The sequence below is a fragment of the Bufo gargarizans genome, chromosome 3 (assembly GCF_014858855.1).
Source record: "Bufo gargarizans isolate SCDJY-AF-19 chromosome 3, ASM1485885v1, whole genome shotgun sequence".
NCBI classification, from domain to species: Eukaryota; Metazoa; Chordata; class Amphibia; order Anura; family Bufonidae; genus Bufo; species Bufo gargarizans.
Window position 1 is genome coordinate 157,984,306 of NC_058082.1, and position 27,363 is coordinate 158,011,668.

Genomic DNA, 27,363 nt, shown 5'->3' on the forward strand with positions numbered 1-27,363 from the left:
ACTGCTACCATCAAACCACATTTATTACAGTCTTAAAGGACCGATCATAAATCTGACTTGGCTAAAACTGACTTTAGCCATATGTGAAAGTGGAGTGAGCTGTCAGAGTCATGATAAATCTGTCCCTGTATGTGCAGGGTCTGCTCTCCTGAATGTAGCCATGGATATCCACATATTTATTTATCATATTGTGCAGGATGTTTTTATCTTAGTTTTTTTATCTTTTCTCAGTGATGTTTGTTTAGTTTGTACTACACACTTGAAGTTGCCACTCCCTTGAGTGTAATGTGCTCCTCTATTATATGGGGAGTAGCATTTTTGTGCACTTTTGCCCTGCCTTTCCCACAGTTGACCTTGATTAGGTGGTTCATATAGCGGTGTTTGCTCCTCCTCTCACAGGTTGCTTGATGCACACAGAGGTAACTAGGAGCAGCACTCTATGCGGGTGGGGGGGGGGGGGGGCCCCCTCACATGGGTTAGGGTCAGATGCGTTCAGGGTGCATTGTGGGAAACCTGCGCGAGTAGGCACGAGATTGCATTCTGATGTTCAGTTTTTTTTCCGTGCAATGCGTTTTGCACGCGCGAGAAAAAAAAAATGAATGTGGCACCCAGACCCGAACCTCTTCACTGAACATGGTGATGAGCCACCCCGGACCCTATTAAAGTCTATTCACTGTATTATTTTGCCTTATAACATGGTTATAATGGAAAATAATAGCATTCTGTATTAAAGAATGGTAAGTATAAAGTCATTTGAGGGTTAAAAAAAATAATAAAAAAACATAACTCACCTCAGCCATCCACTTGATCGCACAGCCAGCATCATCTTCTTTGATGTGACGCAATCTTCCATCTTCTTTCAGAAGGACCTCCGCCGACATCACCGCACTCATTACGTCATCAAAAGGTCCATTTGTAGGGTCTGAAAGAAGAAAGACTATGCCGGCTGCGCGATCAAGTGGATGAGGGGAGTTAATTTTTTCTTTTATTTTTTAACCCAAGGCACATATTACTAAGCATTCTGGATTAAGAATGCTATTATTTTCCTTTATAACAAGGTTATAAGGGAAAATAATACAGTGAATAGACTTTAATGGGGTCCGGGGTTACTCATCCCCATCTCCTATCAGGCATGCCTGAAAATCGCACCGCATCCGCAATTACTTGCGATTTTCACACAGCCCCGTTCATTTCTATGGGGCCTGCGTTGCGTGAAAAACGCAGAATATAGAACATGAGCGTTGTGTGAGAATCGCACCAAGTGTCACCGCTCATCTGCACAGCCTTATTGAAGTGAATGGGTCCGGATTCAGTGCGGGTGCAAAGCGTTCACCTCAAGCATTACACCTGTGCAGAATTCTTACCAGTGTGAAAGGGGCCTATATGTGCAGGGTCTGCTCTCCTGAATGTAGATGCCCAACAGCATAGGTAGGTTTAGAGTAGGACCTGCCTGACAGACCACCTTGGCACTGGTAGGCAGGCAAAGATGTGTATTAATCAAAATACATGTTATAGGCTGAGCGTCTCAGATGTTATCAGAGTAAGGGCTTAATCCAGGGCTGGCCAACCTGCAGCTCTCCAGCCGTTGTAAAACTACAATTCCCATGAGGCCCTGCTGTAGGTTGATAGCTGTAAGCAGTCTGGGCATGCTGAGAGTTTTTCCAACAGCTGGAGAGTTGCAGGTTGGCCATCCCTGGTTTAGTCCATATATAATGTTCTCATCTATTGTGTTAGTGAAATTTTTTTTTTCTCTGTGATTTTAGCCTGCAACTGGGGCTGATATATTAACTCCAGTTACAGAGGGAATATAGCCCCCAGAGAGGTTGTACAGACTCACGGCAGGTTTGATCAAAATCCAAGGAAGACCAGGCAGCTCCTACAGTCTCCCTCGGGCCCGGTAGTCACATGACAGTCAAGGCCGGAACGGGAAGCGGCATATTGCCTCCCAATCTGTATACACAGTGCACCTTTAGCGCTATGAATACAGCGATCCAGAAGGCAGGAACACCCAGGAATGGTTCCCGCCTTCTCTATGGGATGCCCTGCTGTCACTGGAGCAAGTGTGACTTTTTAAAGTGTCAATGATAACTCTGGAGTGAAACTTACCACACCCACATTTCAAAACTGGTGTAAAAAAGTTCCAACATTTTTTAACAAGCTAGTGCAAAAAGTCGCACAAGACCTATTTTGGGACTTTTTGAAGCCAGAATTATGGCGTGAAGGCATGATATATCAGGGCCTCAGTGTGACTCTAGAAGGACTGAAACACTGCGATTTGCAGCCATGAATTTGTGTACAGCATTTTACAGTACCAGAAATGTGGACGAGATAAAAATAATCAGCGTGTCGATTTACTTTGCGGATGTCCACCCTGGATCTCTCCTTTGTAATGCAAAGGACAAAATCTGCAGTGAAATCCACATATAAAGTCACTGGGATCCTTCCGTGTATTTGACGTACAGATGTACTCTTCATACGTCCTTTAAAATGGTGACCATTTTGGTTCAGGACACATTCACAGACTGGACTAAAATATACCAACAAATGCAGTTTGCTTTTATAAAAAGTTTATTTATTCATACCTGTGCCTGGAAAAATATGCACTTTCATTTTTAAAGTATATTTTAAATATGCGAGATGTATTTGAACTGAACAAATTGCTGAAGCAGACATTTCTAGAGCTTTTCCCCTCCACAAATGAGCTCCATTTAAAATGCCACACTGCAATACATAAAGGGCGGTCAAAGCCGTACAAAAAAAAAAAAAAAATCACACAATTTACACACAGCTGCACAACAGTGAAGTCCAGTAGTTGTAGGGAGTGTTCACTTCTCTGGCCTGGAAAGCTGAAAAAGTCAAAAGAAACAGAAAAATCCTACTGGAGAGAGAGACACCACACAGGAAACCTCAAATGCGCGCTTCCATGTGCATTTTGTAACTTCATAAGCAATTCAGTTACTGTGAAAGCGAGCGGAGCTTGACGACAAATATTCAGCTACAGTTACCCCAAATTTTTAGCAAAATGCAAGGTTATGTGCTTATTATAGATTTTATAAGTGATACATGCCTCCATATAATACTAATCCTTGAAGACTAAATTAATGTATTCATATAGATTGTACACTGAATAACTTCTGCAGCACCAGGAATGGAGCAAGGAGTGGACACCATGCCCCCGGTGCTTTTGTAACAAGTTAAATTGCCAGGTCATTTACAGACAGGGCTATGGCAGCAAACTGTACCATTGCCTCTAGTGAAGGCAAGTCTAGCTAAAGTTCTGCACCGTACACCTCAAAATGCTTCTAACCCAATAACCAACATTGAGGGGTATTGTAAAGCCATTTTTTGCAGAAGACAATCTCATTTGACTCTTCAATTCTCCAGAAAATGAACTTCACACTTACACATTATGGTTCTGACTAATAAGGAAAAGGATTGTGCAGTGTAAAAAAACTAAACCTCCATAAATCTAAAATATTACGTTTTAGAACTTCCTACTATTATCCAAGTGCCTTCATCTGAAGATATCCACTCCTGACCCCTCCAAGTCTGGCTTGTGCTCGAGGGCTGTATAAAATGTCATCAGGGCAGCGTGTGAAGGGGACAGCTAAACGACCCCTTCTTCTGTCACCTTTGATGCAAACACTCAGGAAATGCTGTCCTATGTCAGGCTCAAAAAGAAGTGGCGGTGCCAAGACCAGATATCTTCAGATGGGGGGCACAATGGATGACTAAAGTATATTAGGTTCCCCAACTTGCCATTTTAGCACATGTAACCATAGCTTCTTTTAAGCGGACAACCCCTTTAAAAAGGAAGGGCTAGGATATTTCTAACAATTTGTGTGTGCGCATTTTCTGTGTTTAATGGTTCCTTTAAAAGACATTTATTTTTGGATCATGATTAACGTGTTCAAATGGTGAGCGATATGACCCAGCAGGCAGAAGAGAAACAACTGCTGCACTGTATTTTCTTGCATCTGCAAATTTGACTTAAAATGGGAGAGAAGCCGTATTCTTTTGGATGTGACCTGCATTACAGAGGACCTGTCACCTTTTAGTAAATCATGGTATTCCTCGTGAATGGACAATTGTGGAGCATCTTTTCCTATAAGTGTGTTAAACTGATCTTTTATTCCTACTAGAAGTTTATGAATAAATTGCCAACCGAGTGTTACCAGTGAGTGTGTTTGGGGGAGGGAGTGCCCCTGCCCACTGTCTAATCAGTGCTGGCAGTGGCAGACTGTGCAGGGACACACCCCCTTGACAAAGAGAATAGTAACACCCAGATGGCAATTTATTCATAAATTTATAGTAGCAATAATGGCGTTAACAGCACTACATAGGAGCCATACAATGCTCCAGATTATGAGGCATGCAAGTAGCTACTAAAGCAGAATGGCCTTTTTTTACATGACACTATCTTTAGAACAAGCATTTTTTCCAGACAAGCAAAAAAAAAAAAAAACCTGCCCAATGCCCACCTAAAAATCCATTGCAGTATTATGTAAAATCCTAATGTGTACACAGAGTTGTCGGCGCAGAAAAACACACTGATTCTGAATTGACCATCACACTAAATAAATCACCACATTGTAACAGCTTTTCAATGTACCTTTAGGATTGTTTTTTTCCTTTGTTAACATGCCAAAGATCTATTACTCACGTGACCCCAGCAAGCAACCCAATCCCGATGTGATCTATACCAATTTAAAACAGTTTGTTAAAATAGAAGATTCTAGAAGATTGCACAAGAATCTCACAGGCATTGCGGTATTTTCAGTAGATAACCCTAATACGCAAGCAGCACACCCAGTATTTTTCCGAAATCCCTGGAAAGGAAGAAGGAAAGAAAACACATATCCAAGGGGATTAAGAAACCTTTCCACAAGGCATTTAATATCTGTATGGAAATGAGGGATTATCCGTCTGAAGAATCAGCTCCTGTACCAAAGCTCTGTTGTATGCTGTGGGCATTTAAAATAAATATATCTTGGCACAAAATACACACAACTAAAGAAATCTGCAAAACGTTGTCCCTATGGGCAAAACAAATCTCACAGGGGAATTATCTCCATCATAGTTCAATTTATAGTTGGGGGTAACACGAGCCAACAAAACTGCACAAACATACCATATATTTTATGTATATAAAACAAAAAACCAAAAACACACACACATACTACAAACAGACACTGCTTCAAAAGACCACAGAAATAAATGAGGACATGGCTTGGAGCACAGGAGACATATGTTCTGCGTAACTTCAAGTTTGACTGTAAACACAAAGTGAAAGGAAAGAGAATGCAGCTGGTCAAGATTTAAAATGAGCAAACTTTAGGTTTTTTTTTTTTTTTTTTTTAAGTTTTTGTCCCCATATTGAAATGAGTTGTCAGTCATCATGTCCCTTTTTTGGGTGATTAGTCTCAGTCACCTTCCGAAATTTGTCTCAAAGTAAGCATACCACTATACAGAGTAGGTGCCCTGAAACAACCATACCTTTCTTGTGAAAATCCAAACCTCAGAATTTTTTTATGCAAGTAAGGTTTTCGGTGCACTGCTCCACCAGTGATACTGCCCAGTGCCTGTCTTTAACTGGCACAGGGGAGGCCAGGTGCACCGAATAGAGGGGCCCCGCCAGCAATGCAACAAAGTGGTATTTGAATAGAAATATAAAGCATTTATATGGTATGGTAAGGTTTCTGAGCACCTACCTCTGCAAGGAAATCTGCACATTATCTGCGTAGCACAATGGCTGTTCACTCAGCTTGGAGCTTCATAGCCATGAAGATTATGTGGTTATGTAGGTGCATATAGTAAAGCCTAATTCACAAGTCAGTGATTTCAATCAGTGATTGTGAGCCAAAACCAGCATTGAAGCCTCCACAGAGATAGGCCTCATGCAAACAACCGTTGTGTTACATTCCGCAAAATGGGGTTCCATTGTTCCGTTTTAGTTTGTTTCCGTGTGTCTCCCTTTATTTTTGGAGGATCACCAGACAAAGGAAAGAAAAAAAAACTGACGTGGACGATAATCTTGTGTGCCTCCGCGTTTTTTTTTTCATGGTTCCATTGACTTGAATGGGTCTGCAAACCGTTTTCTGTAAAAAAAAAAAATATATATAGGATAGGTTATATTTTTTTGTTGGACTGGAACCACGGATCACGGACGCGGATGACAAATGGTGCATTAGCCGAGTTTTCAACGGACCCATTGAAAGTCAATGGGTCTGCAGAAAATCACAGAAAACGGAACAACGGACACGGAATGAAACAACGGTCGTGTGCATGAGACACACCTAGTTTTGGCTCAAAATCACCAATGGAAATCATTAATCTAAACACAGACTATGAATAAGGCTTTGTTCACATTTCTGTATCAGTATTACATACATAAAAACAAACAAAAAAACACGTCCTTAACCTGTGAAGATGTCCGTGAAGGATTAGAGTCTATTTTTACCTGCCGTGTGTCATCTGTAAATCACAGACAATGCTCAGGTGAAAATTAAATTTCAAGAGCATTTCCTATCCGTCTTCCATGAAAAACAAGACCAAGGAGAGGGGGCGATACTAAAAAGCTTCTGCTACATAGGGAGGCATACTGGATACATTAAATCCCAGAGGTCTTAATTGGGATTATAATATTATGCATCTATAAGTATTTTTTTCATATTACTAATCCTTGTTTTATGTACATCTTTTAGACCTCAGCTTTTCAGTAAATTACTTTGAACTGATAGTATGTGATCCTTGAATATGATCTTGACTGAAACATTATATCCAATTGTAAGGTAGAATCCACTATTTTTCTTTAACGTTTTTTCTTGCTTAATACTTTTCTTATATGTACTGATTGACACTTAGAGTGCACCACCCATAATGGGTGTTGGACATCCTTGTAGGCGGTACTTTCTGTATATATACACACCACTTCTATTCCTTTTAGGATGTACCAGTTGATAAAGGCATGTTTGCCGAAATGCGTCCTGGTTGTAGGACATGATATATCTTGGAATAAACTGAATTTGCAAAGACACAGCTGCTGGGATTCATTACTACATGTTGACTGTGGAGGCAGCTCCTTTTCCTGTGCATTGAGCTAGTGCTGACCGGCTTTGCTACTTGCATGAAAAACAGACGCACCCGTGTCCGTGATTTTCACAGATCCATAGACTTCAATGGGTGTGTTTGATCCGCATCATGGACCAAAGTAGTGCATGTCTTCCTGACAAAAAAAATTATGGAAATAAAAAAATAAAAAAAAACTTGATATGTGAACAAATGTTAAAATAATAGGTACGTGTGCTGTCCGTGGAAAATGCGAACAGCACACATCCATGAAAAATGGAAGTGTAGATGAGGCCTAAGGCATAAAGCACTTCAATATAGCTGTAGTAACTTGAGCAGAGACAAAAGTACATTTACAGAATGCACAAGGTGAACAAGTAGTCTTCTCCTGTCAGTTTGCGGTAGCATGCAAGATTAACTCCTAACTTTTTACCCACTGTGTTAGGGCTCATGCACATGACCATATACCCTCCGAGACATACGGTCCATATGTCCCAGAGCGGCATACATCATGCAGCCAGCATCATAGGTTACTATGATGCTGTGCACATCGGGTTGCCTGTGGGGCCATTGTCCCACACTCATGAGATCATATCAGTGCGGGACAATAGTCCAGCGTGCGGCCCAATATGCACAGCATCATAGTAACCTATGATGCTGTGCGCACAATGTATGCCACTATGGGACATATGGCCCACTCGCAGACTGCATGTCGGAGGGCATACAGTCGTGTTCATGAGCCCTTAGGCTGTATATAAAAAAGAAAGAAAAATAATTAAGACTAGAAATAAAGTAACATTATGCTCAAAACATGGGCATCATAATTAAGAACCGCACTATACATAAGCGTCACAGAAGAAAAGAAAAACCTGGGGGGGGGGGGGGGGGGGAACAAAAAACAAAAAAAAAAAAAACACCACACGTGACATTTTTTGTGCTCCATGTTCCCTTGTGTCAAGATTGGAATTGGGAAAAACCAAACACATACATAACCCTCCACAAAAAACACACAGAATTCAAAGTAGCAAGAGCCCCACTGCACATCCATAAATACTGCATCTTCCATTCATTCAAGGTGGAGAGAAGCTGCAGTGTGGTACCTTTATATGTTCACATCTATGAGACAGGATGAGTGGCAGAACCTCTATGGAACGGCTGCATTGTCTGCTGCTAATTTATTGTGACAACAACCAAAACAAACTGAACATCTGAAGCTAGTGCCAAATGACAGAGGGTTTAAAAAAATATCTACTTCTTTATTCTAGACTACTTGCACAAAATTCTCCTGCAAAATCTAAGTCCATGGTGGTTTGCCCAAGTCCAGGTTCAAGTCGTAGCATAACTCCCGTTACAGATACCAGTGATTTACGAGCATGCCTTTGCACCTCATATAAAAATGCCCATAATTCCATTACAATGCCTCTGCTCCTTCATAAGTGTTAGCGTTTCTTCTGAATGTTGCCAAATTGTTGAAATTTGCTTTGCTCCTTGTAGGCCAATTTCCATTACTTTCAACAGACGCCAAGTGGAACTAAGAAAATGAATATGGATTGTTTGACGTTGATATCATAGTGCACTGTGAGGGACGATATAAATCAGATTATGTACCCTTGGAGTGTCTTCCATACAAAAGTCAACAATGGCAAGTCCTTAACCTGCACTCAGCAAATGGGCACCGCCAGCAAGAGTGGGGCCCGGGGCCCGATTTGTTAAGCGATAGCCTGGGATACAAGACCCTGCTTTTTGGAAGGAAGGATGAAGCATATGGAGAAGCACAAGGAGTGCATATATTAGTTTGTGCACAATTAAATTTCTTCAACCCCATGAGCAAATATCATCACCAGACCCGGCTCTAAAACCATGTCCTCTCCCATGTGTTGGTTCTCACAGGCCATCACCACCACAGCCTGCTTTCCTGGAATTCGTTTTGCCACGTAGTTCTCATAATATCGCCGGTTCATTTGCCTCGTCTCAAGAGTAGCCAGACCCTGCGGCCAGTTGCGTTCATGGGCGTTCTCAATCAGCTCATTTACTATGGACGCCGGGCACCCACTTTCTACTAATGAGCGCTTGATGACCGCTTGCAGCACAGCATCTGGTGTGGAGATCATTCCTCCCCAGCGAGTTACACGTGCAGGTTGTAAGGAGTTCACCCACCTATATTTAAAAATAAATAAATTACACATATATATTTCTAGCTGAAAATTCAACTAGCTTATGTATATTAGATTTGCAAAGAAGCATTCAGCAATTTAATCTAGTCATTTATGGCTTCTGTAGTTTAGAGAAAATTTCACCTTTTGTAACTTCTGTTCCTACTCCTTAACCTATCCATTCCCACCATTCTGGATATGGCTCATTATCCAAGTCAGGTCTCAAGGCCTGTTTTTAAGACTGAACATTAACTTATGGGATAGCTACATTACACCTGGGGACATTAGAGGCTCAGCTTGTTAAAGGGAACCTGTCACCCGTTTTTAACCATAAGAATCAGCATCCTGAGAGAGTTCTTCCCCACTCCAATCATCCTCCAAATACTTTTACTTTTCAAGTTATGTAAATTAAATGTGTCTGGAGGAAAGGTTTGTACACAAACAAAGAAAAGGATTCTTTACGGTAAGAGCAGTGAGACTATGGAACTCTCTGCCTGAGGAGGTGGTGATGGAGAGTACAATAAAAATTAAAAAGAGGCCTGGATGTATTTCTGGAGTGTTATATTACAGGCTATAGCTACTAGAGAGGTCATTTATCCAGGGAGTTATCTGACTGCCTGAAGGGAGTCCCCCCCTTAAGTGGGGAAAATTGCCTTCTACCTCGCAGTTTTTTTTGCCTCTCTGGATCAACTTGCAGGATAACAGGCCGAACTGGATGGACAAATGTCTTTTTTCAGCCTTATGTACTATGTTACCTCATCACTTCCCATTCCTAACCCCACCTCCCGTTATAAGAGTGACAGAATCTAAAGATCCTACCGTCCTCCAGAACTCACGTCCCAAATCCCACACATGTGCAGAACCTCACCTCACTCACTGATGGGGCGGGGAGGGGGGGGGGTTAGGGGGGAATCTAGAATATTCGCGATTACGAAGATATAGCACTATATTCTATAGCTTCACAAATTCTCAAAGTGCTGATATTCGCGATTAGAATATTTGCGATCAACACTACTACTGATCATATAATGTATACTGCACAGCTGCGAGACTTTGACGAGAAGGGGTGGAGATGAGCAATCGTAGAGGGTGTGGCTGCACTCCGGAAGTCAGAACGCTGGACTCCTCTCTGAAGCATGGAGGAGACAGGACTCATCTAAGGGCATTTACATATATTGCAGGAACATTTATTTTATGTTTTTTTTCTCTGAACAGATAGTTCGCTCAGAATTGATTTTAATATTAGGCAGAATGCACACGGCCGTGTGCATTCGGCCTTAATGTATTAAAAAAGTATTTATAGAAAAAGTGAGTGGATAAACAGGCGTGTGTGTGTGTGTGTGCGCGCGCACAGATTCCACTGTGGGGCCTTATGAGCAATGTACAGGCAGGAGCTCAGCATAGCACATCGCTGCTCCTGCCTGTGCCCTCTCTGCTAAAACATGGCATATCACATAGATGACAGCTCCTGCCTGTACATCGCACACTGGGTCCACAGAGGAATCTGTACTCTGAATGGAAAAATCATTTGCATCTAGAATAGGTTTTAAACAGACCTTATTTGAAAGCTCAATTACGCTTTAAAAGGGGTTGCGCCAAGTATGAAAGTTATCCCCCATCCGCAGAATAACTGATGGTAGGATCTGACGGCTGAGACCTCTACAAGTCTCAGGAATGGGGTTTCCATGTCTGTCCTGATGGCCCGCTGCGCTAAGCACACGCCCTGCTACTCCATTCAATCTTGGTGGGGCTGCTGGAAACAGAGCACCATACTTGGGATCTCTGGGAATCCAATATTGAATTAATGTAGCAGGACAGGGGACATTGGACCCCCATTCTCAGGATCAGTGAGGGAGCCAGCGGTCCTGTGGATGGGAGATGAATTTATACCTTTAAAGGACATTTCACAATACATTTTGGCTGGTCGACATAAAATAAAAAACATGTCCTTTTCAAAACAGTTTGTTTGAGCCAGCTTTGGCTTACAGGTTAAAGTTTACATAAGGAATTGCTGATATTTTTGTCAACTGTATGAGAACTACAATTAATCTACAAGATTATTGCCACTTACTCGAGAATTTCATTATACTCTATAGTTTCCTCCAAGTTCTGCAGGTTTGGGTTGGCACTGCGGATCGCCCTCATGTACGCCTTTAAAAGCTGAATGTCCCGTTTCTGAAACAGTGCAAGGAGGTAACGAAAGGTTATTAAAAAAAAATAAAAAAAAAATAAAAAAAATCAGTATTCCTGCATACAGTTTGTATTGAAAATGGAGAAATGCTTGGCCCTTAGGGTACTTTCACATTTGCGGCAGAGGATTCAGGCAGGCAGTTCCGTCACCGGAACTGCCCGCCGGATTCGGCAACACGGACGCAAACTGATGGCATTTGTCAGGATCCTGATCCGTATGACAAATGCATTGAAATGCCGAATCAGTCTCTCCGGTGTCATCTGGAAAAATGGATCCGGCATTTATATTTTTTCAGTCCGAGCATGCACAGACCGCAATGCCGGATCAGTTTTGCCAAAACACTCGGAGCTAGAGCCGGCATTAATGCATTTCAATGGGGGGGAAAAAAAATAAAAAAAAATATGTTTTGGATCCGGCATTCCGACAAGTACTGCGGTTTTATCTCCGTCCTGAAAAGTCAAAGAGACTGAACTGAAGACATCCTGAACGGATTGCTCTCCATTCAGAATGCATTAGGATAAAACTGATCAGTTATTTTCCGGTTTTGAGCCCCTCTGAGGGGGAACTCATGGCCGGAAAAGAATAAACGCAAGTGTGAAAGTACCCCAAGTGATGCTTTTTGAAGATAATCATGATGTCACCAAGCCACAGGCTACAAATTATAACTATATTGACCTGTTTAGTTACCAGAAAGGAGCACATTACAGTCTAACAATTTTTAGGGCAGTCAGCCGACTTTAGCATAAAACACATTTCCACAGAAATAGACTTTCTTCAAAAATGGACCATAACAACAACAGTCTAAGTTCACATCTGTATCAGTAACATATCCTCGTGCAAATATCAGTAAAAAAAAAAAAAAAAAAAACGCAAAGCGGACTATTTTGTCCGGTAAAATTATGGATACCATTATAGTCAATGGTATCCACATAGAACCAATAGGTTCAGTTATATGCTGGATTCTGCGCTTCTAATATTTTCATTATTCTGCTCATGTAAGTGCAGAATGGAAATCAATAGCGCTAGTGTGAAAACAGCCCAAGATGGTGAACTAAATTTTTCTTGCGAAAGAAATATAGGATCAAGCAGTCTGAATTTCAACAGGCCCAATCCTTTCCACTCTTGACATAAGCAGCTGTCAGCCTTCCTGCAGCAACATATTTCCCTCTCTGCATTTAAAACTTATGCATTAGAGATGAGCGAATTTCCGCTTATGAAATTCGTTCACACTTCGATTGTTGGTAAAAGGTGAATTGCGTTATGGATTCCGATACCAAGGACCATAACGCAATTCTATGATGGAATGCATAACAGAATGCCTTTAGAGGCATTCCATCTTAATAGAAGTCTATGGGCTGCAAAACTGATCCATTCCGTTTCAGTTATGCTGGAGAGGACTCCCCTGCATAACAGAAACGGGACGGATCAGTTTTGCAGCCGATCGACTTGACAGAATGAATAACGGAATGCCTCTAAAGGCATTCAGTCATAGAATTGCGTTATAGATTCCGTTACCACAGACCATAACTCAATTCACCTTTTACTAACAAAATTTCAAAATATGAAACTCATCTCTATTATGCACGCTTGATTTTACAAACAGAAGACACAAGGGGACAACAGCAGTGTTCCCTATATACAAAAATGTCAGCTTAAAGTGGTTGTCCAGATTTCACATATTAACCATAGGTCATTAATACCATATAAGAGGGGGTTTGACTCTCCTGCCGTTCAGCGGAGACTGAGCAGCTGTAATTACACTGTTTCGCCGATGCAATGTAGATGGCAAACAGGGTGCCAGGAGTTGAACCCCTGCTGATATTGATGACCTATCCTGAGCATAGGTCAACAATATAAGAAAACCAGATAACCCCCTTTAAAAAGGAGTTGTCCAAGATTTTGATGGCCTATCCTCTGGATAGATCATCAATATGAATAAATCAGTGGGGTCTAGCTCCTGGCACTCCCGCCGATCAGCTGTTTGTAGAGAGTGCAGAGCGCCAGTGAACCTTGCAGCTTCTTTCTAGACCAGTAACGTCATGTTCATCGGTCACACAGCCTAGTGAATGGGGCTGAGCCACAATACCAAGCACAGACGCTTTCCAATGGATGGCAACGTGCTTGGTAACTGCGAGGAGGCCGCAGTGCTCACTGGAGCACTGCAAACCTCTTCCTATAGCCTTTTGATATTTCCCTCAACAAAGCGAGAGTGCATGTTCTTTTCTGTGGGGGCAACCTGTAGTTTTTATTGGTACATAACCTTTTACCATGCAGGATAAATATGTTTATATTTGAGTTGTTTGGACACGGCAATACCAATTAGGTTTATTTTAATATATAAAATTGGGGGAAGGGGGGGGGGGGGGGGGGGGGAATTTCAGTTTGTAATTCATTGGAACTTTTTTCTTTAGTCACTCCCGGGGTCTTGAACATGTTGAATCATTCATACCATAAACTGCCATATTATACTAGTCAAGTTTATAGGAATTCTCCACAATGCCCTGAGACACGGCTTAACAGGCAGTTTACCATGGCAATCCTAGGAGCCTTCATAAGGTCCCACTCTGCCATAACAACCAACTGATTTCACTCCAAACGGGTCTCAGAGGAAGCCCCCCTCCCTTTGAAAACCTCTTTAGATGCCAGTCACTACTGCCGGCATTTGAGGAGTTAAGGGATCGGGATTGGAGTTGCCTCCGAACGCGGTCATTGCCTGCACGTGTCAGTTGTATAACACTGGTTAGTGATCTCAAAGCATTTACTGTGTTTAGGATGGACCAGAAAGCTGGAACCCAAGGGGGTCATGGTAAATGTCAGAATGGGAGAAATAGTGAATCAACTGCTGGATTCCCAAAAAGGTCAGTGAAAGAAAGGGTTAGTGGAAAAAGTTTTATTGAGCAAGGTGTGAAATGCAGTGTCAACACATTAATGGATATCGGACATATTTGCCTGTATACACTACAATACCGGTGGGTAAATAAGTGAGAGCCCTGTACTAAAAGAAAGCACTTTATTCCAGGAACTGAGTAGTGTTCGTAGGAGTTCCTGCTTTTCATACTATACCTGCTCAGAGAGCTGGTGCTTGTTCTCAGCCGCTGCTTTTTCTAGCTCCCCTATACGAGTTTGCTGCTGCTGCACTACAGAGCGAAGATGCTTTATGCAGTTATGATTTGGTAGTTCATCTTTGGGCATTTCAAGGCTGAAAGATAAGAAAAATAAACTACATTACTAAAAGATTTAAAAAAAAAAAAAAAAAAAAAAAAAAAGTTCCCTGGGGATAATTTTTCCCAGGAGACTGTAGTATGTCCTGTGCAGAGAAGCAGAGGAAGCGACTGCCCAGCATCAAGCGTAACTAAAAAGACCCTCAAAACAGGATTTCCTGAAGATAAAGGAAAAAAATGCAATGGAGGGCCCGTTGAAAGCACTGTCTGCTCTACAACACCCAGCTGGATGATTATATACTAAAGTTTGCCCAAATGCACAGGATATAAGGATAATTCAACACACTGCCTATGGAGGTGCCCAGCCATAAGAATACCATGGAAATCACCTGGCAAGGAATTCACTCCGAATGTACAGGTCAATAAAACACTTAAAGGGGTTAGCCAACCCCTATAATGCCAAGGCACCTCATACAGGTTATACATCCAGCAACGGGCGGGTGGGGGGCACCAGGAGCACATCCTTCATTCACTGCGCCAAATACAAAACGGGACAGCGCAGGCGCGGGATTTCTTCGCCGATCAGGAGAAGTCGGACGTCACTCAAGAGGACCTGGGCGTGCTAAATGGTTCGTAGACCGAGCCTCTAGGTTAGCATATTTTTTAAGTGTATTTATTTATTTATTTTTTTGGGAGAACGGCGCAGGGACACAATTATAAAATCACACTTATGTACTGCTGACAATAGCACATCACTAATGTCAGTCAGCTACATAACAGAATTTCTGATGACAGAAACCCTTTAACTCTGAATTCCGGCAGATGTCAACTGACATGACTAGAGATGAGCAAATTTCAGGTTATGAAATTCCATCACGCTTCATTTACTGGTAAAAGGTGAATTGCGTTATGGATTCAGTTACCACGGACCAGAACGCAATGCAATTCCATCATAATAGAAGTCTATGGGCTGCAAAATGAATCAGTCCCATTTCAGTTATGCAGGAGAGGACTCCCCAGCATAACAGAACAGATCCGTTTTGCAGCCAATAGACTTCTATTATGATGGAATGAATAACGGAATGTCTCTAAAGTAATTCCGTCATCAAATTGCGTTCTGGTCCGTGGTAACGGAATCCATAACAATTCACCTTTTACCAGTAAAAAAAGAGTGATGGAATTTCATAACCTGAAATTCGCTCATCTCTAGACATGACTATACAAGTTATGCAGTGAGGAACAGAAGTATTTGAACACCCTGTGATTTTGCAAGTTCTCCCATGGAGAGGTCTGATTTAGCAAATCATGGAGAGGTCTGAAATTCACATTGTAGGTGCATTCCCACTCACAGAATAATTTTTTTTTTTTTTTAAATAATGATTTTTTTAAGAATTGCACTGCTGAACATAAGTATTTGAACACCTTAGAAACAACAAGAATTCTGTCTTGAAGACCTGTTACTGTGCCTTTAAAAAGTCCACTTCTACGGCTAACTTGGATAAAAAAATATAGCAATCTACAAAGTAGGTAAGATGTATGGGTGCTACTATCAATAGATCCCCCCTGTGAATAAAATGGATATTAAAAGTGGAGATAGGCACGACCAGAATATTTGGTTCACTTTGAATAATAGTTATTTATTCAACATACTATAATATCTATATATGATAAAATATTGGCGGCAGTCAATAGCAGTAAAACAAAAAAAAAAATATAAATATGATAACTTTAATCACCAAATGGCGATATGTGGTGACTCAGGCAAAGGTCACATATATGTGGAAAAGATATTGACAAGGGGGTAGACTCCACACCCTATATAGTGAAGCCGTTAAATCTGTTTGAATTGTCTCTCCAGAAACAGTGCAGTAGATTAATTATGTGCTGTGCATGCTCACATTGGGAAGGATATGGAGTGATGTCAAAGTATATTCAAGTGGGGATATTTGGTATAGTTTTAGTTCGTCCACTTCAAAATAACCCCTGCTTTCTACAATTGTAGTATCGGCATTAGAGTACTGACAGTTCGCATCTCCAGACCGCAGGTGATGTTACACGCTGTGTGGCGTCCCACCTGTGTTCAGAGTGAATGCGGCTCCTTGCGTGGAGAGTCTCGTGGGTTCTCTCGAGATCTTTAATATTAACCCTGTTGTATTTGCCGGTTTTGAGTCCTGGGGTCAATGGGTTAGTAGACAGGTGCTCTTGGTGGCTAATCAGGCTGGTGAGCAAGATTTCCAAGATAAAAGTCCTTCGTAATATTCCAGTTGCGCAACTTAGTACTTTTCTCAATGTAATGCTGGGGCACTTCAAACTTATTTTCTCTTTAGACCAAACGTGTTTCGGAGTGTATATAATTTCCCACTCCTTCAGTGGTGTCAAAAGAAAAAAAAATTGCGGATCTCCACAAGGCTGGAAAGGGCTACGGGGCAATTGCCAAGCAGCTTGGTGAAAATAGATCAACTGTTGGAGCAATTGTTAGAAAATGGAAGAGGCTAAAGACTATTGTCAGTCTCCCTCAGACTGGGGCTCCATGCAAGATCTCACCTCATGGGGCATCACTGATAAGGTGAGAAATCCACCTAGAACTACAAGGGAGGAGCTGGTCAATGACCTGAAGAGAGCTGGGACCACAGTTTCAAAGGTCACTGTCGGTAGAACACTACACAGTCATGGTTTCAAATCCTGTATTGCACAGAAGGTTCAGGCTCAAGTCATCACATGTCCAGGCCCGTCTGAAGTTTGCCAATGACCATCTGGATGATCCAGAGGAGGCATGGGAGAATCAGGTGGTCAGATAAGACCAAAGTAGAACTTTTTGGTTAAACTTCACTCGTCGTGTTTGGAGAAAAAAGGATGAGTTGCATCCCAAGAACACCATCCCTACTGTGAAGCTTGGGGAAGGCAACATCATACTTTGCGGGGGCTTTTCTGCAAAGCGGACAGGACGACTGCACTGTATTAAAGGAGAGGATGAATGGGGCCATATATTGTGAGATTTTGAGCAACAACCTCCTTCCCTCAGTCAGAGCATTTAAGATGGGTTTGTGGCTGGGTCTACCAACATGACAACGACCTAAAGCACACAGCCAACCTGACAGATCTAGAGGAGATCTGTATGGAGGAGTGGGCCAAAATCCCTGTTGCAGTGAGTGCAAACCTGGTCAAGAACTACAGGAAACGTTTGACCTCTGAAATTGCAAACAAAGGCTTCTGTACCAAATATTAACACTGATTTTCGCAGGTGTTCAAATACTTATGTTCAGCAGTGCAAGACAAATAAATTATAAAAAATAAATAAATCATAAAACCACTTCAGGAAATCACATTGTATGTATTGTATTCTGTCTCTCAGAGTGGGAATGCACCTACAATGTGAATTTCAAACCCCTCCATGATTTCTAAGTGGGAGAACTTACAAAATCGCAGGGTGTTCAAATACTTCTGTTCGTCACTGTATATGATTTCATTAAATTAGCCTTTAATATGGAGTTAGGCTAGGGCTACACGACAACATGTGTTGCATGACAATTTTTATAATGATAGTCTATGGTGTCGCATGCGAAGCAACAGTCACAGAAAAATCCATCTTTGATGTATTTTTTGTTACTGTTGTGTCGCACTGTGACACCATAAAAGAGTATTGCAATACTCAATACCACGCGAAAAAAAAAAAAAAAAGCTGTGTGCATTCTGCATTTTATGAAACATTTGGCCCATAATAGAACAGTCCTATCCTATTTTTTGGGGTGACAAGGTGACAAAAACAAAAAACAAATCGCATGTTTTTTTTATTTATTTCTCCTTTATTTTCTGTTACGGCGTTCACTGCATAGGAGATATTTATTCATAGTTTATATATTTTATATGCAAAATTGGGAAAGGGGGTGATGTATGCTTAATTTTAGAGTTTGTGTTTTTTTTTTTACTTACTATTAGCCCCCTTAGGGGCTGGAACCCTTTGTCCTAGTCACCCTAATAGAGCTCTATCATGGTGATTAAGACTACACTCTCCCTGCTGCCCTGGGCTTTGTGCACAGGGCAGCAGTCTATGGTAGCCAGGGCTTCAGGAGTGTCCTGGCTGCCATGGTAACCGATCGGAGCTCAGCGATTACAGTTCTGGGGCTCTGATCGGAACTGCCACTGAACCACCAATGACCAATACTGAATAATACAAATACAGGGAGCTGCGATCGGCTGCAGTTAACCCCCTCAGGTGCCACAGCTCCCAGTCAGAGGTTGGGTGCCAGCTATATGATTCCGGCACCCGCCTCCTGTATTTGTATTAACAGGTCAGTTATCTTCATTGGTGGTGCAGAGCCCACAGCCCCTCCCCTCCTCCTCCCGTGTCTCTTCTTATTGGCGGCAGCACAGGGGGTAGTGAGACTTTCTCCACTGCACTGCTCAGAAGAACATCGGCAGCAGGGCAGAGAACTATCATCTCCTGTGCCCCGCCGCTGTATTTAACTGCAGAGCTGCGGGTCTAGTTGCAAATGCCCCCCCCCCCCCCCAACTGGTAACACCCATCTGTACCTTTACAGCTGCTGACAATTCGTAAATTGCTAGTAGAAATAAATAAATACCAAAGGAATGGCAAGACATGGAGTCAGAATACACTCTTCAGAATAAAAAGGTAGTTACCAAGAAATCTTTAAAGAGGACCTTTCATCTGTTTTACTTATAGGAGCCAAATACCTGTACTTGCAGGGTACACCCTGCTGATCCTGCCACCCGTTTTTTTTAAATCGCTCCTACACCCAGCTGTGCCAAACATCCCTGGCTGTAACGCTCTCCGATGCGATTGGATCGCAGTACAGCCAGAGAGAAGCCCATTGAGAAACCCTGGCGTCTTCTCCTCCTCCCTGTTCCGATGCTCAGTATTAGCATACTGAGCGTGAAAACTTCAGGAGGGCACAGCGGGGCGTAGCAGCAAGGTTAAAAACACGGGTGGCAGCAAGTACAGGTATTTAGCTCCTATAAGTAAAAACAGATGAAAGGTCCTCTTTAAATTCTTAATGCCCAATTCTCATGGGACAGACTAGGTTGTCATTATAAAAAAGGTTAAACCTGAAGAAAGGCCAGGAGGTCTGCCAGCAGTTTTCACCATGGCAAACTGCTGACAACATTAGGCAGGGGCTGGGGACAGCAGGACAAACATACCTTTTGTGATCCACTTGAAGTGCTGGAGCTTCACAATGACGTGCTCCCTGCACTGTGCGGCTTCACCCCCCCCCCCCCCCCCCCCCCTCTAAGTGACAGCTGTGGGGGTCTCCTGGTTAGATGCTCCAGCTATCGCTCAAGCAGAGGGGAAGGGGCTCTGATGCAGCTCAACACAGAGAGAACTTTACTGTGAAGCTTCATCCTGGGCATAGTCACGCCACTACTACTACTACTACTACTGAGAAAACGTCACAAAATGGGATGTTTGTATTGCTCTGCAAACTGCTGGCCATTCATTCATAACTTTCTAGAAGGAATAACAGGACTGGCATGACAGTTATTACAAGAGGAATGCAAGTAGTCACTACAGAGGTGACAGGTCCTCTTTAAACACCACTTTACAGAGACTACTGAAAATTAAGCAAGCCCATAAATACACCGCATTACTTATTTGCATTCCTTGCTGGCTTATGTCTGTACGGGCTTGTTCAGTTGATTTGCACGCTAAGGCTGAGTTCAAATCTGCGTTCAACCTTTCCGTTCTTCTGCTCAATTACAGGAGCAGAACAACAGAATGGACGGATTTGGCACATAACAGTCTACGGATCCCATAGACCAGGGATGTCAAACTTGTGGCCCTCCAGCTGTTGCAAAACTACAACTCCCATCATGCCTGGGCATACTACAGCTATAAGGGAATGATGGGAGTTGTAGTTTTGCAACATCTGGAGGGCCATGAGTTTGACATCCATGCCATAGACTAAGGCTACTTTCACACTTGCGTTTAGAGCGGATCCGCTCATATAATGCAGACGGTGGATGCGTTCGGAACGGATCCGTCTGCATTATATTGTAAAAAAAATTCTAAGCGTCAAAGTAGCCTCAGACGGATCCGTCCAGACTTTACATTGAAAGCCATAGTGTGTCATATTCAAACGGATCCGTCCCCATTGACTTACATTGTAAGTCTGGACGGATCCGTTTGCCTCCGCACGGCCAGGCGGACACCCGAACGCTGCAAGCAGCATTCAGGTGTCCGCCTGCTGAGCGGAGGCTGAACGCCGCCAGACTGATGCATTCTGAGCGGATCCGCGTCCACTCAGAATGCATTAGGGCTGGACGGAAGCGTTCCGGGCCGCTTGTGAGAGCCTTTGAACGGAACTTACAAGCGGAGCCCCGAACGCTAGTGTGAAAGTAGCCTTATGGGGTCCTTTAGGGTTTCTGCTCAGAGGAAGATTTTTGAAGCAAAAAACAAAAGTTGTATATACAGGACTTTTGTCTCCGCTTCAAAAATCTTGCTCTGAGTGGAAACCTAACAGACCCTATTATAGTCTATGGGGTCCGTAGGCTCCATTCATCCCAGTTATGTGCCAAAACCATTCTCTGTTCTCCAGCTCCTATAATGGAGCAGAACAGAAAGGCTGAAGGCTGATGTGAACTCAGGCTAAGCAGTGTTCTTGGCACCAGGCAGTGTACAGTAACTTCAAGTAGGAAAACCTGTCCAAATACAATATACATAATATAGAGTACTTCCAAAACTACTCATATTCTTGGTGACTGGAGATTTAGCACAAAGGCCCAGCGGTGTCTGCCCCAAAACTTGTTACTCAAATGAGCCCCTCCCTCACCGCTTTGATTGACAGGGCAGTGGCAAAGCAGCAAAGGAAGGGCTGGCCACAGAAAGGTGCAAAAGGCCTAATTTGCATTAAAAAAAAAAGGGTTTTAATCAGGTGAACCGCAGCTGTGTGTATGCAAATAGTTGGATAGGGAGGTCGCTGGTGACACATTCCCTTTAAAAGGCAACACTTTTTTTTTTTAAGTCAATCTTAATTGTTTTGTAAAGCAAAAACAGAAAAACAACTTCAGTACCTGTAGCCTTTAAGAATTCACTAGCAATGACTACAGTTAGGGCTCATTCAGACATGTATATTTGTGTCTGCATCAGTCCTGCAATTTTCCATTGAGTAAATGTATGGAGTGGGCTGCTGCAGTGAGCTGGCTACATACGTGGCGGGTGCCGACGAACCCCTTCATTTAACCCCTCATTTGCCGTGATCAACACATACCATGGCACCTGTAAGATAATGCAGAGGGATACAGCTCCCTCTGCCTTCCGATCGGAGTAACGCAGTGAAATTGTGGGGCTCCGATTGGTTACCATGGCAGCCTGGACACTGCTGAAGCCTTTCTGACCTGCTATGGCAAGCTCCCTGCTGCTCTGTGTATGAGGCGTGGACAGTGTAAAAATCCTATTCACCCTAATAGATCTCCATTAAAGGTGAATAGGACAAGGGATCGAAATATCACAGGTTCTATTTAAAAAAAAAAAAAATCCAAAAGAATAAAAAGGACATCGAGCCACACAGTGACGTCAAAACCGCACAAAATTGTGTGCGTGTTTCTTTCAATTTTAACCCACAAATAACTTGTTTCCTATTTACCAATAACTAAAGTAAATTAAATGGTGCCCTAAAATGCATCCTGTCCCATATGGCTACATGAACGAAAAATTAAAAAGAAAAAGTTATCGCTATTGGAATGTGGGGGTAGTGAAGAGAGGAAAACAAAAAACAAATGCAAAACCAAAAGTAGTCCCAGTACTTAAGGGTTAACCACAGTGAATGCCATAAATTCCACAAAATAAATGTTAACGATTTCAGAGGGAAAGATGAAAAAAAATTAATACACCAACTGCTTGAACACAGAGGGAAATGTTAATGGTCCTTAACCCCTTAAGGACTTGGCCATTTTTTGCAAATCTGACCAGTGTCACTTTAAGTGCTGATAACTTTAAAACGCTTTGACTTATCCAGGCCATTCTGAGACTGTTTGTCACATATTGTACTTCATGACACTGGTAAAATGAAAATAAATTTTTATTTATAAATAAAAAAAAATAAAAAAATACAAAATGTACAAATAATTTGTAAAAAATTGCAAATTTCCAAGTTTCAAAACTGCTTTTACAACTGTAGTTAACCCTTTAGGTGTTCCACAAGAATTAATGGAATAGAGATACAATTTCAAAATGTCACTTTTTTGGCAGATTTTCCACTTTAATATTTTTTTTCAAGTTACAAAAACAAGGGTTAACAGTCAAACCAAACTCAATATTTATGGCCCTGATTCTGTAGTTTACAGAAACACCCCATATGTGGTCGTAAACAGCTGTACAGTCACACGGCAGGGTGCAGAAGGAAAGGAATGCCATACGGTTTTTGGAAGGCAGATTTTGCTGGACTGTTTTTTTTTTTTTTGACACAGTGTCCCATTTGAAGCCCCCCTGATGCACCCCTAGAAAAGAAACTCCAAAAAAGTGACCCCATTTTAGAAACTACGGGATAAGGTAGAAGTTTTGTTGGTACTAGTTTAGGGTACATGATTTTTGGTTGCGTTATATTACACTTTTTGTGAGGCAAGGTAACAAGAAATAGCCGTTTTGGCACAGTTTTTATTTTTTGTTATTTACAACATTCATCTGACAGGTTAGATCATGTGATATTTTTATAGACCAGGTTGTCACGGACGCGACGATACCTAATATGTATCCTTTTTTTATTCATGTAAATTTGACACAATATTTCTTTAACAAAAAAAATAAAATAAAAATAAAATGATGTTTTAGGGTCTAGAATATTCTAAGCCATAGTTTTTTTCTTTTTTGGGCGATTGTCTCAGGTAGGGGCTCATTTTTTGTGGGATGAGATGACGGTTTTGGTGGGCAAACGCCTTTTTGATCGCTTGCTGTTGTACTTTTTATGATGTAAGGTGACAAAAACAATGGTTTATTTAGCACAGTTTTTATTTTTTACGGTTTTAATCTGAGGGGTTAGGTCATGTGATATGTTTATAGAGCCGGTCGATTACGACGTGGCGATACCCAATATGCATACTTTTTTCCTATTTACCAATATTTTTTTTTTTACTTTATTTGGGGAAAAATACGTTTGTTTATTTTTTACTTGAAACTTAATCTTTTTGGGGGGGAAACTATTTTTTCAACTTTATTTTTTTTTTTGCCCCACTATGGGATTTCAACTTTTGGGGGTCTAATCCCCTTTACAATGCATTCCAATACTTCTGTATTGGAATGCATTGGCTGTATGAGTAATACACTGTGTATTACTCATACAGCTTCCTGCCTGTGAGATCCAGGGGGCTGGATCTCACAGGCTCGTCACCGGAAGGCAGCGCGATGCCTTCCTTAGACATCATGCTGCCTTCCATGCCATCGGGTCCCCCCCCTACAGCCGCATGGGGACCCGATGGCACTGCCGGCAGCAGCTGCCGGATAAGTTAAAAGTTGCAAACTGCAGGTCTGCTGCCCCCACACACATTGTAACAGGATGCCCGCTGAATGATTTCAGTGGACATCCTGTTGCGATTAACCCCCGCTGCGCCGCAATTTAAACTTAGGGCGTCCTTAAGGGGTTAAAGGGAACCTGAGGGCAGCATAAATTAGTGACAGAAATTTTGATCTCGCGGTGTGTCACTCATCAGCTAATAGTAAGTGGTTGCTGAAAACAAGACTCCATTATTGCAGCACAGGCCTTAAGAGTCATGGTTATTCCTAATCTCCTGCTCTCACCCATCTGCTGATTGGCAGTTCTCTCCTAGAGAGAAAGGGAGAAAACTAGGTAGAATACTGTCAGGTGGGCAGGAATTCATGAATAACCATGACTCTTCTCAGGTGGCTGGGACTCTTTTCCAGGCCCAGTCTGCAATGATTGTGATGTTGGTTCCCTGCAACCACTTACTTTTATAGTATAAATGACAGACTGTTTAAATCAACTCACCTGTCTATTTAATGCTGCTGTTAGTATGGGCAGCACAAAGTTGATGACAGGTTCCCTTTAAAAGGGTTTTCTGAGACTTAACACTGATTACCAATCCTCTGGATAGGTCATCAGCTTCTGATCAGTGGGGATCTGACAGCACAGTTTGAGAAGGCACTGTTACTCCTGTGAGTGCTGCGGCTTTCTCTGTGCTCACCAAGCACAATGCCGTAGATTGCGGTATCGCAGCTCAGTCTCATTCAATTCTATTTGGTTGAACAGCTCCTAGGCCATGTGACCGATGAACATGTCATCACATGGCTTAGGAAAAGCTGGAGAAGGCCACGGTGCTACTGCCGCTGCCTTCTCAAACAGCCGATCGGAGGGGGTCCCAAGTGTCAGGCCTCCAAATGATCAGATACTGATCTATCCAGAGAATAAAATCTTGAAAACCCTTTTTAAAGGCCGAAATTAGTTAAACATAACTTATAGGCACAGCACAAAATGTAGCATCCGTCTCTCCCTTAGGCCTCTTTCACACGGGCGTCATTTTTTTTGCCCGGATAAGAGCCGGGTGCGTTGCGGGAAAATGCGCGATTTTTTCTGCGCAAGTGCAAAACATTGTCATGCGTTGCACTCGCGTGAGAAAAATCGCGCATGTTTGGTACCCAAACCCGAACTTCTTCATAGAAGTTCGGGCTTGGGATTGATGTTCTGAAGATTGTATTATTTTCCCTTATAACATGGTTATAAGGGAAAATAGCATTCTGAATACAGAATGCATAGTAAACCAGCGCTAGAGGGGTTAAAAAAAATAAATAAAAAATTTAACTCACCTTAGTCCACTTGCTCGCGAAGCCCGGCATCTCCTTGTGTCTCCGCTGCTGATGAACAGGAGCTGGGGTGAGCTGCTCCATTAAATACAGGTTAAGGACCTTCGATGACGTCACTCCGGTCATCACATGGTACGTCACATGATCTTTTACCATGGTGATTCACCATGGTAAAAGATCATGTGATGACCGGAGTGACGTCATCGAAGGTCCTTAAGCTCTATTTAATGGAGTAGCTCACCCCAGGTCCTGTTCATCAGCAGCGGAGACACAAGGAGATGCCAGCTTCGCGAGCAAGTGGACTAAGGTGAGTTAAATTTTATTTTATTTTTTTTAACCCCTCTAGCGCTGGTTTACTATGCATTCTGTATTCAGAATGCTATTATTTTCCCTTATAACCATGTTATAAGGGAAAATAATAATGATCGGGTCTCCATCCCGATGGTCTCCTAGCAACCATGCGTGCAAATCGCACGGCATCCGTACTTGCTTGCGGATGCCATCCGATTTTCACACACCCCATTCACTTCTATGGGGCCTGCGTCACGTCAAAATCGGAAAATATAGAGCATGCTGCGATTTCAACTGAACGCACAAGTGATGCGTTAAAAACATCGCTCATGTGCACAGCCCCATAGAAATGAATGGGTCAGGATTTAGTGCGGGTGCCATACGTTCGCCGCACGGATCGCACCCGCACTGAAAACTCGCCCGTGTGAAAGGGGCCTTAGACAACCACCTAGAGTAATGCAGTCTACAATCAGCCTATACACAGATCTGTTCAGTACCTTATATCACGGTTCCTCTGGCTTGCAGTGTACTCCCTCTCTAGGTATGGTGGTGAGCAGTATCGTGGCAAATGCTTCACCGAGAGTATGCCCCAGCCGGCAGCAGCAACACTCCTGACTACACGCTAAAACTAAAGCTTGCGCTTTAGTCTGAAGAGATCTTAGCGTATAGGCTGGTTGGTCGTCCGTGGAGAGACAAATGCTACAGGTTGATCAGTGCCTACAAGTTAGGTTTGGTTATTGAATTTATTCCTTGCAGCAGTGGTGGTGCCACAGAATTTAACGAGTGGGTAGAACTGTACAAATGCCTGTGGTGACTCCTTGAATTGATCCTAAAATTTGTTATGTCACAGAGGTTAAAAAAGCAATTAACCCCCAAGTTGTACGTCGACAATAGTAACTTCAGAAGTATTAATTTACAAAAAAAAAAAAAAAAAGGGGGGGACTTTCAGGAGGGATTTTCCAATTTTAACGTGACTACACCGAGTTCAGACATTCTTGATCTGTCCCTCATTTTCAAAAGCCATACATGGTTGTTGCATTGGAATCAAGGAGGGAATTAAATGGGTTTTTTTCTCCCCTCTTCTCTATGAGACAAAAGGAACTGTGGGATTCAGGCATACACTTTGGGCACCAGACACAAAGCAATAGTGAGCACGTTTTGCCTGGGATTCACAATACTATCCTTTTGACAACTTCATCCTCAATCGGTAGACAAGGCCTGGGACTTCATGGACTGAATGAAAAATAACCTACAGTGAAATTGCATGAGTGGTCTCTGTTTTATGTATGCCTGAAAAGATTAGGAACAGGAATTGTACAATTATACTACTCCCACTTAATCTCTGCTCATACTGCACTTGAGCCTTTCATCGGATGTCTGCATCAGTGGGATTGGTGAGGCTTCTATGTATGCATGAATTTGTTAACCAAGCTATTTCATATGCAATTGGGGGGGGAAAAAAAAAAAAAAAAAAAAAAAAAAAAAAAAAAAAAAAAAAAAAAAAAAAGGTATACCAGCCTGACCGATGGACTGGTTTCTGGCATCTGCTGGATGAACATACCCTTACTTAAATACCATAGATATGCACTATTATGTGACAGATTGGCATGTCCATTTTATGGGAAAGTCTAAAGAGCCATATCGTGTAGACAGAAGCTTCTTGGACACATTCCCATTAGAGCACATTTGCCATTCAGAAGCCAAGATTTTTATAGCTGCAGGTTTCATACAACT

General features: G+C 42.3%; 1 protein-coding gene across 2 annotated transcripts in view; it reads right to left on the minus strand.

The window, feature by feature from the left end:
- Nucleotides 1-6,466: 6,466 nt before the first annotated feature.
- RNF41 (ring finger protein 41) overlaps nucleotides 6,467-27,363 on the minus strand; it is a 65,993-nt gene continuing 45,096 nt past the window's right edge. For both annotated transcript variants that reach the window (XM_044284971.1, XM_044284972.1), the window contains exons 4-6: nucleotides 14,476-14,611; nucleotides 11,293-11,396; nucleotides 6,467-9,225 (exon numbers count right to left, since the gene is read on the minus strand). In XM_044284971.1, coding sequence (XP_044140906.1) covers nucleotides 8,874-9,225; nucleotides 11,293-11,396; nucleotides 14,476-14,611 — 592 coding nt within the window. In that variant the 3' untranslated portion in view covers nucleotides 6,467-8,873. The remainder of the gene's footprint in view (nucleotides 9,226-11,292; nucleotides 11,397-14,475; nucleotides 14,612-27,363) is intronic.